General features: G+C 36.9%; 3 protein-coding genes across 3 annotated transcripts; 2 read left to right on the forward strand and 1 right to left on the reverse strand.

Moving 5' to 3' along the window:
* Window positions 1-2,567: 2,567 nt before the first annotated feature.
* Window positions 2,568-4,058, forward strand: LOC143359241 (uncharacterized). Its single transcript, XM_076797043.1, has 3 exons — window positions 2,568-2,912; window positions 3,214-3,370; window positions 3,433-4,058. The coding sequence occupies exons 1-3, from the start codon at window positions 2,726-2,728 to the stop codon at window positions 4,004-4,006; spliced, it is 918 nt and encodes a 305-aa protein (XP_076653158.1). The 5' UTR covers window positions 2,568-2,725; the 3' UTR covers window positions 4,007-4,058.
* Window positions 4,059-5,267: 1,209 nt separating this feature from the next.
* LOC143359411 (iron-sulfur cluster assembly 2 homolog, mitochondrial) lies at window positions 5,268-6,534 on the forward strand. The gene is made up of 3 exons (XM_076797348.1): window positions 5,268-5,344; window positions 5,546-5,764; window positions 5,845-6,534. Exons 1-3 carry the CDS (start codon window positions 5,268-5,270, stop codon window positions 6,017-6,019), a joined length of 471 nt encoding a protein of 156 aa, XP_076653463.1. The 3' UTR covers window positions 6,020-6,534.
* LOC143359410 (uncharacterized) lies at window positions 6,458-8,645 on the reverse strand. The gene is made up of 6 exons (XM_076797347.1): window positions 8,384-8,645; window positions 8,201-8,307; window positions 7,194-8,042; window positions 6,974-7,120; window positions 6,685-6,885; window positions 6,458-6,615 (listed from the first exon to the last, which is right to left on the reverse strand). Exons 2-6 carry the CDS (start codon window positions 8,261-8,263, stop codon window positions 6,589-6,591), a joined length of 1,287 nt encoding a protein of 428 aa, XP_076653462.1. The 5' UTR covers window positions 8,264-8,307; window positions 8,384-8,645; the 3' UTR covers window positions 6,458-6,588.
* Window positions 8,646-10,718: the final 2,073 nt, after the last annotated feature.

Genomic DNA, 10,718 nt, shown 5'->3' on the forward strand with positions numbered 1-10,718 from the left:
AATGTTTAATTTCATTTTAGTTTTATTTTTCTTTTATTATTGCTCATTCCAGAGATTTTTATTCCTGGTCCACGTGCGTGCGAAGTCGACGTACAAGCAAAATCAGTTTCTGCGAACAGTATAATTCCACACAATGACAAACGAAATCCTTTGCGAAGTCGTTGATCTCAACACAATCGCTCACGAACGATAGCCGTTGTAATCTTCCGATCTCCGAGCGTCTACGTGTTGAAGTTGCAAAACGGTGTTGAACGTTGTTTTGTAAGTCGTATCTATCGTTGCAGTTTCATCATAGCTGGTACTTCACATAAATCAAGCATGATACGTATTCCCGGATATGTATCTCTTACGAATCCATCGTGTACCGGCTGCCATTGAAGAATACAGGATGTTTGAAGTATTGTATACATAACACCGGTACGAGCCTGCAAAATGCATAATCTCCCGCATGCATTCCGCGAGGAAACCACGGACTATATTACGACCATAAAAGGGACTTTTGTATTTTGCAAAGGGAAATTGTATTTCTCCTTTCAATCATTTGTTTTTTTAATTATTCAGGGTAAGGGACCCAATTACTGTGGGGGTACCAATTGCCTACATTAATTATACTTATTTTTGAAACATAATATATATTAAAAAGAGATATATAACATTAACGATTTTAATGGAAAAAAAACAACAGTAAACATACCACGCGCGGTCGAATGACCGTTTTTGAAATTTCGTTTAGAATTTCTTGTATACAACGTTACTGTATCGCCATGTAACTTATTGACTTTTCCTATAATATACATACAACCCATTTTTCAATATTCACAACTTTCTTTATTCTTTACTTTCCGAAAAAATTTCATAACGTCTTTCTATATTAAGATACATATTTTTTTTTGAAACGGTCATTTGACCGCTCATGGTAGGATTAGGTATACATGAAATGTCGGTAGGTTTAGTGTTAATATCTCTTTTAATATTCACTATGCTTTGAAAATAAGTATTATTAATATAGGCACAGTAATTGGGTCCCTTACCCTGCGTTTAACATTCTCTGCTAGGCTGTGTGTTTGCCTTTTTTTATAGTAATTTTAGTAAGCCAAAAATAGTGTTACAATGTCCTCATATTCTTCTAATGTCTTGACCTTGAATTTGCCCTTAACGTGTATACAGCTATTTAATACTAAACTGTATTTTATAGATATTACAGTTTGTAGTCTATTATAGGTACAGGTAGTCTAGTAATAAAATCATTCTTGGAAATATGGGAAACGCGCTTGATAGTAATTTACGCAGCCATGTTACATGGCTTCGATTCTCGCTCGTAAAAATGTGATCACAATAATAATTCAATACTAGACCGTTAGATGGCTACGATTCTCGCGCGTAAATTTAAATAGAGTGATAGTTCACAAAGAGACCGTTAGGTGGCTACGATTCTCGCTTGTAAAATTGATCACAATAATAATGCATTACTAGACCGTTAGATGGCTACGGTCCTCGCTAGAAAAATTTGCGACGAAAATACTTTGCAGCATGGCCGCTAGATGGTTGCGTTTCTCGCTTGTAAACGCTACCAGAACATTTATGAAACGATTATGGTAAAGGTCTATTTCAATATACACAGATATTTGTTGTATGGATTTTATTCTGAACGGAAAAATGGCACAGTGACGTCTAGACCTTGTAGCCCGACCTGATGACCGACTGCCCTAGAAAAATCTCTTCCAAATAGTGCTGGTGTCCTCCAGACCTTTCGCACTAATAGCAATTGCAATATCACTTGTATTGGAGCACAAATCACAACAATCAGAGTTAGTGTAATCACTAGACTGCGAATTTCATGCATTTGCAGCAAAAATGCATTTAAAACAGTAGAGAGATTAGAATAATTTTAAAACACCAACATTATTATTTTCAACTTGTTAAAACGATTAAAGTAAGAATCCAATATCTGTCTGGCTCCTGTCCATTGCAATAGCAACAGCCGACATTTATTTTGCATAATAATCCGCACCTAGTGATTAGTTTAAATATAATTATTAAAAACACACATATTAACAACCGCGAGCTTTTTGACTTGACAAGTCTGCAGAGATGTTCTCTCTATCATGATTCGAGCAACACTGATCTCACGCAAGATTTTTTTTTTTAAAGTTTAGAAAGGGCATTACGCATGTCGAAAATGCTTGCCGTAACACGCTTAGAAAAATAACGGAATGGTCAAACGAAAAAAAAAAAAAAATGGACGAGAGGGACCGCTGTAAGACTGGAATTTATGGCAATCACATGTTTCGGTTTTTGTAAGGGCCAGATTATACTAGAAGGGTCAGACAAAAAACATCACACAAATTCTATATTGAAACGTTTATAGACCCTCAGCGTCTGACCTGCCTAGTGTAATCTGACCCTGACTATTCTAAATTATATATTATGAATAAAGAACGATTGCGTTATCAAATTGGTACAAATCTTTTCCTTTGAGTTTGCTTTGTTTAAATTGAATGGTCGTGTGTATGCGCGCGTGAGTACGTGCACTGTGCGGCCACTAATGCGCGCGCGCGATGCGCAGTACTAAAAATTAAATACACACATGGAGGCGTCCACCCCAACAGTTTGTTGTTCCGTGTAGACAACACTTTAGTTATTGTTGATACATTTCGTATGGAGTCCACAGAAGAAACGTTCGAACAATTGCCGTCTTGTTCAGCCCGATTCAAATTTGTTCGATATGGAGACCATGTTCGATAACGACAAATTGATCGCCACTGTTCAAAATTTTCCGGCGTTGTGGGATAAAAGCGATCGCGATTATGCGGACAGAGGGAAAAAGGAAAATGCCTGGAGAAAGGTTATGATTGCTATTTACGGTAACGAGAATATTCACAAATGGGAGAAAGATAAACAAAATGAAATCGGTAAGGACTATTTTTTTTTAAATCATGATTTCACGTGTATCAATAAATAACTCGGTTCACGTTTATTATTTGAAAAAAGAAAGATCATCATGTACTTACGGCGAGAGTTTGTGTACTTCAAATTATATTTTTACGTATCACCAAAACAAATTACCTGCTGCTACAAAATTTTCCCTAAAGGTATTTGCTAATTGAAGTTGCTCTGTGTAATTAGGAATGACATTTTTGTGATTGTCCATTACACACCTTTCTAACTCGAATAATCAACGTACAAATATTGATAATATTATAATTCTTACAGGAAGAGATTTACAAAAAAGATGGAAGAATCTCCGTAATTCGTTTGCCAGAGAGTTGGCGAAAAGGAAGCATTGTAAATCAGGATCTGGCAGGACATGGAAAACTTATATGTATTTTGAGCAGATGTCATTTCTAATGCCATCCATGTCTTACGCAGAGTATGTGCACTATTTAATGTACTTTTGAAAATTATTTATCAGGCCTGCTTAATTTTTCACAGGTCGAACAGCAGTTTTAGTCAAATGGAAGAGGATGAAATCGAAGCGGATGAATCGATCGAGGCAACCGAGGTACCACTGTCTGTTTTACTTACTACACCTCCAATCGATGAATTGAATCCAATGTGCAGAAAGAGAAAGACAACCGACTGTGAGAGTGATTTGGCAGCTGTTTTGGCTAAAAGTCTGAAGTGTATACAGGAGAATGGGGAAGGAAATGACCCAGATAGACTGTTTTTGCTCTCACTTTTACACGACTTTAAGATGATTCCCAATTCACGGAAAGCTAATGTAAAAATTGCTATTATTAATGCCATTGCAAATGGCTTGTACATGCAGCATCCACCCCATCCTCCTCATACACCTCCTTGCGCTACCTCCACAACAAACAGCCCTTATAATGGTGTGTATCCAACACTTCCTGTTATCTCTCCGATTCCTCCTCATTTAAATTCTAATCATCCGCGCGTTGCCACTTCCTTACCTATTGCACAAAGTACTTCTAGTCCTTATTCCGATTGTGATTCCCAGTGTTCTACAGTATCAGATTCAAGTGTATTATCTAAATTATATTAAATTTGTTCCTATTTCTAATTTTAATAAAAAATAAAGAAACGTACATGTATAATTCTGCTGTTCTTCACTGCTGAAGTGCCAATGTTCCCATCGATTCCACTAAATGAGATGTCTTGTGATCAAACAAACGAATGCTCGTTCGGCCCGCGCTCCCAACAAAATTGAAATTGAAACGAGCATTCGTCTATGCTCGTTAAAGTATTCGCCGAACGTTCAGAATGATCGGAGAACGCTTATTCAATTTGATAAATATAAAAAAAAGTCGGACGTTTTGATCAATACAATTAATAAATTCAATACAATACGGTCGGTACGCTACGTGAATAATTCGTCCACGCTCTTTTAAATATTCGCTCGCGTTCGACATTTAAACGAGCACGAATTTGTTGAAGAGAAGTAAACCATGGGTTCCCAAAATTTTACCTAGGTGGGCCAAATTATAAACTCCAAAGCATCTAATAAAAATTTTTTCAGTTGAAAAACAACGTTTTTCGAATCCATCTGTTTTGCAATTTATTAAATACTTCCTTTTCCAAATCTTGTCATGTGCCCGTGGAGGGTTTATGTTGCCTTAATTATGCAATCTTATGACATAGATTTAATGCGCTAAATTATTATCGACATCTTCATACTAAAAACTTTAATATTGAATCATTGGTTCCCGAGTTGTTAAATTTTTTCTTACCTTGAGATTTTAATTTCCACCGTCAGTTGGCGCCAATATCCATATATCAATGGCAGCGAACAGATGAACAACATCTATCTTTTTCTTAATCAACGATGTAATTTCAAGCTCACATTGGTTGCATCACCAAGTCGTAGTGCAGTTTACAATAATCATTTAGTGCATATGTGTTGTTTGTTCGACAAGTATTGATGTAGGAAGGGAAATATATTACCATGGAGCTAGCTAGAATCGACAATTTCATTAGCAATAAATTATTTTCGTGAAATCGATTAAGTTTCACATTTCTTTGCATGTGAAACAACGAGGAATTTTCATGAGGAAGCATAATAAATCTGCTGGAGCAAACTTTTGTATGTATAAGCAGAGGTATAAGAATAAAGTCCGTGGTCCGTGGCATTTTCGTCAGTAATTATTTTAATGTAACTAGGACTAAATACTATTAGTAAGGGTTCACAACATTAGCAATGTTTTCAATAATTATTCTATGACTTTGGTGATAGATAGTGTTTGATAATATTCTCATTCGTATCTATGTATTATGATATTGTCGATTATTTTACGCTTGTCAGAAATATGGCGAAATTGAAATATACAATTTGGGGTCTCTCCTCTAATTTCGTCGCAAATCGATATTTTTCACGTTTATTGACGTAAGTATATTTTCATTTACATATTTTGTCGCAGTTTTTTCAATTGCAAAGTTAGTAGAACGAGAAACTCTCATCATTTTGAATAATTGAACACAGAACATTTACATAGCATTGAATAAAAAGGAAATATTTCGAGTTATTTTGTAATAGCTGCGATCCTATATTGCTAATAAATTAATTATAAATAACTTTAATTACCAGGTCACCATGGTATAATGTATCTACAGCTATGCCAAAAGAAATGTCTACTGCAGCTGCCGTTAAGCCAAAAAGTGGCATCATTATTACAGATAGTTGTGTCAAACGTTTGAAGGAAATTACAGATGACAATGCTTATTTGAGGGTAACGGTGGAAGGTGGAGGCTGCTCAGGTTTTCAATATAAATTCGACTTGGACACAAATATAAACGAAGATGATAAGTAAGATTGTAGAGAACAAATAGAAGATGTCTCTAGTATGTTATTCTTGTTGTAGAAGTCAATTAGAAAATATTTTGCAGGGTATTTCAGAAGGACGGTGCCAAAGTGGTTATAGATGCTACATCTTTAGAATATATTAAAGGAGCGACAATAGAATATCATACGGAATTAATACGTTCTGCTTTTAGGATAACAAATAATCCTTTAGCAGAACAAGGTTGTAGTTGCGGAGCCAGTTTTTCTATAAAAGTCTAATGGTTCCTTTGCACATAGAATATTGAAATTTAGAGCAAAAGAATTTTATCTGCATCATATTTATCAATTTTTTGGCCAAATAATGGTGAAAATTGTTAACGCTTGGACTAGAGAAACGTATTTTTCTTGTTCGCTCTGTCACACTTGTTAGACACTGTATATTTAAAAATATTGTTATGTATATGCTTATACATTTTTATTTTATAACAATTAAAATACAAACAGAAGCTTTAATTCAGAGTATAGAGGAACAAATTGTTCGATTAACATTGTAATAAACTCATTGTAAATATGTGTAAATGTTAATACCATATATTTTATGATTCTATGTAAAATGTAGGTTCTTGTATTATAAGTGTTCAAGAAACGAACATTAAGAATAATTCTTTTTTGAACTTGATAAATTATGTAACACTGATTTCATGACGTTAACGAGGATAGGTTTGAAACTTGTAATTATTGTTTTATAGGTACATCGTGTTTCGGTGAAATTAAAATTGCCGACCATTCTGATTCATTTCTGTCGCTGATGGAATGTCAATAATAGTTAACTTGTAACCTAACTCATATCACTTCTGTTTTCCCTTTTTATTGTTCTGAAAATTATGAAATCACATACAAAATACGGAAAGTATTAACATCTTCATTTGTCAATGAATTTTTACCTTGTTTGCAAGTTCGAATTTGAGTTGTTGTATCTCTTCTGTTTGAGAAATAAGTTTCTCGTTCATGTTCGCTAAATGCTCGCTCATAGTACTGAGCTGAGCTTTGTAATTTCCTTCCTGTAAGGACGCTTCCGTAAGTGCAGACTCGTATTGTTTTCTCTTCGATTCGTTCGTGTCTAAATGAACTTGTAAAACTTCACTCTGAAAATGTATTTTGAAATAAAACATTTAGTCGCGTTTCTAACACAGTCCTTGCAGAAAAAGATACATGAAAAACCAAGTTAATTACATTAGCAGCCATAGCTAAATTTTTAACATGATAAATATTTTTCTCAGTGATTAATTTGTCGATTTCTTCTAGAAAATAATCTCTGATCTTAGCTTCGCGAGATTCTATTTCTTCCGGTATAGGAAAAGGTACTGTTAATCTTCCGATCTGTTGGAAAAATTCATTGATTAGATTGCAGGATAAAGAACAGAAATTTGTATACACAGAATGTAGATGTTACCATATGATTTATCTTTGTTGGTTGCAAGGACTCGCTCTCCACTTGCTCATTGCTCAAATACTCTTTTTGTTCAATTTCATCATACTTTAATTTGAGTATGTGATACTGTGCTTTCCAATAATTCATTCCTTTCTCCAAGTCACATGATTTTGAGAAATCGAAATCATTACTATCTTCATGAGACTTGGGAGGCCTGCCCTCACCAATCGATTTTGATGATCTACGCGAAGCTAATGGCGATGGAACTGGAGACGACTCCATTTGACGTTGATTAGAAAGTCCTATTCTGGTATCTAACTCGAATCCATCTCGTTTACCTTCGTTGCTAGACCATGACACAGATTCTTCTTGCTTTTGCTTTTCATTTAACTTTCTTTGTAAATCGTTTCTTTCTATTTCTAACTTGTCTATTGTACTTTGATACCGACATTCTAATTCAACCTTAGATTTTTCACTGTGATCTAATTTATACTCCAACTGCTGTATCCTTTTGTTCAAGCTTTCAATCTCGCTATCTTTATCACTGATTTGAGACAATAATTGAGCATTCTCGACTATTTTCTTTTGAAACTCTTCATCCAAGATATGATTCGGTGGTGTGGGTATTTGGCTCTTGCTATCCGATACTTTATTCTTACCTTTCTTAGATTTATTTTGCGCTTTGTCCAGTTCCTCCTGCAATACGGTTATACGTTTGGTTAATTGTTGATTTCGAAAAGATAAACTATCTAATTCTTGATCGGCTCTTCGAAGTTCCACTTCTTTCTCTTTCAATTGTTCACGAATATCCGCATTACGCGTTTGTTCGTCGATCACAGCCTTTTTTAGAACATTTGCTTGAGCACGGATCTAAAAGTATGAAATTTCTAGTAATTATCAAGCGTGTAACGAGTGTCAGAAAGCATTGAGCGAAATAAAAGGGGCACACAGGGGGCTAAATAAACGTTTGGCAAATGTTTAGGTAGCAATGTTATGCAAGTGCAGTGTTAAACAATTGCTATCCTTACTTTTGAGTATTCTGTGGCAATTTTTTGGTATTTGGTCTGCAATTGTCCGTTGACACCCTCCATAGCGTGCCTCACTACCTTCTTCTATCCTAGCGCGTTATTAAAACCTTGAACGATAATTATTAAAACCAGCTCATTGTTGTAATCTTTAACGCGGCACAGTGTTTGACAGGAAATACATACATACTATACAGCTACATACAGCGCCGTGAACACAAATGTCAAATGTCAACGAGACATTGCCGAAACCCAGTAGCACATTATATTTGTACAAAGAAAAGCCGTATGTTTACATACTAAACTTCCACCGAGGTATCGTAAACGAATGGCATGTATGAACAAAACGCCCACAACACAATATATATGTATTTCTACAGGAAATTCTATCCTGTGCATATATTCAGTGTTAATCTATCGTCAATTCTGAAGATATCTCATCGAAGAGAAGTTGGTCGTTAGTCGACGCACAGACGAGGTATAGGAGTAGACCAATCACCATATGGGGTTTCGTGTCTCACGATCTGAAATACCGACATCGTTAACAACAAGTAGATTTTTTACGCCCTCTACTCTGACGAACGACAAATCTTGTAACTAGATCCACGAGAGCTTTAGACCATATACCGATGATAAATGATGAAGATACGACTCTGAACCAATCACCGACGAGATATTTAGAAAGACTGCCAGGGAGAATGTGTCGCTCGAAAAATGCGGTGTTTTCTACCGCCCTCTAGGATAGATTTTAGCTGGAGTAAGAAACAGAAGGCCCACGACGGTATCTCGTCGGTGAAGAAGGCCACTGAAGAAATTTTCGTCGGTAAGAAGGTGAATCAAGTGATTATATCAAATGTTACATTCTCCGACAAACGTATTCGAATTAAACAGATATATTTTTTTAACGATGCTTTTTAAGATTTCAAACATTAATTCCTACTTCAAATTGCTTATGAGATACCTCAATTTGTAATTTAAAAATATTTAAGGGCTGGCAGCCGTGCCCGTGTGGGCATTAATAAATTAATGTCAACAAATGTTTAAAAGTTATTCTGTACCTCGGGATCTATTACCTATTTTTACTAAAAAAACTTAGTTGGCAATATGGTCAAGAGACATTTAATCACAGATTAATATTCTTCATCTCTGCCATAATCGGATACCTCCTTGCTCATTATGTTTTGCGCGTACATACCAGGGGATTAGAAGACAGTCTAAAAAGTAGGTGGCATAAGTTCGTCTCTCTCTCTCTCTCTCTCTGTCTTTGTCACAAAGTATCTTCATCTTCGTCTCACACATGGCAAGGATAGGGAAAGTTAGTTCCAGAACTCGTCACCACAGATGGCGCCACCATTACACTTTCCAACTCGCGCGGTTCACTCAAACCGCCCCTTTAGGGTTAAAACAGTCTAGCTTTACAAGAAAAAATACCAGAGAATATTCTTGGCATTATTACACAGGTTTGTCACAGAGATTAACAGCAAGTTGCTGGACAACTATGGTCTTCAGCAGTTTAGCAACCATCCTCACAAACCATCCTCGCCAATCGTGTTCAAGATTTGTCCCGGTGGGTCAGCAGGTGGCAAATCGGACTGGCAGAGTGCTTTGATAGTTCTAAATAAATACGTTCGCCACTTGTCAAGCCGGTTGCGTCTATGCAGTCTCTCCCACGGTTCTTCTTCTCTTCTGCTTTCATCCATTCTGTTCCCGTTTGTTTCTTTGTCTCTATCCGTTCCCTATCCAGGTTTTTCCTCGGTCTAGGTCCGACTTTTTCTTTCTAGGAGGGCGGCGAAGAGGGATACCGTCGTATTTGTTAGCGGATACAACGGACTCTCCTCCGTCGTTGGACGCTTCTGCCTTCTGAATACGTTTCCCGTTTGCAACCCCGAAGAGAGAAAGAGGGAGAGTGATAGAGAGAGAGGTGTACCTCGTCAGGGTCTAGAACGAACCGGTTGCTCCCTTTTACCTTGCCTTGGGTTTTTTCGTATCTATCCAGAGAAACGTATATGTATAACCCCGCATTAGTCACGCTCGTTGGAGCTTCTTTCTTAGCGAATCTCTCCATCGTAGACGCGGCTGGCATTAAGTGGGTCGGTTACAGCTTCGGGTAAAGGAGAGACAGGAGGTTACGCCTCCTTCCCGATCTTCTTCCTCCTTTCTCCGTCTTTGGGAAGACCTTGTCTTGTCGTCTTTGGATATACACCAGCCCTGTCTGCTCTTCTCTCTGCTCCGGTAAAATGAAAGCATCCAGATTTAATGGGCCGGCTCGCGACCTGCCTTTTTCAGGCCGCGGAAACACAGAGCATGGTTATCGAGTGGAACGTAAATTTTCCCTGAAAAGCCGATCGATATATAATAGATTCGCTCTCTGTCTTTCGTTTTTGTTTTCCGTCGTGCCGCGCCGGTTGTCGAAATATCGGCGTTGCTGCTGCTGCTGGCCCCCACGACTGAAACCGATCAGTTTATTATAGATACATATATGTGGATGCTTTGCTAGACGATAATGGCGATAATAATGGCG

Source organism: Halictus rubicundus, chromosome 11 (genome assembly GCF_050948215.1).
Source record: "Halictus rubicundus isolate RS-2024b chromosome 11, iyHalRubi1_principal, whole genome shotgun sequence".
Lineage (NCBI taxonomy): Eukaryota > Metazoa > Arthropoda > Insecta > Hymenoptera > Halictidae > Halictus > Halictus rubicundus.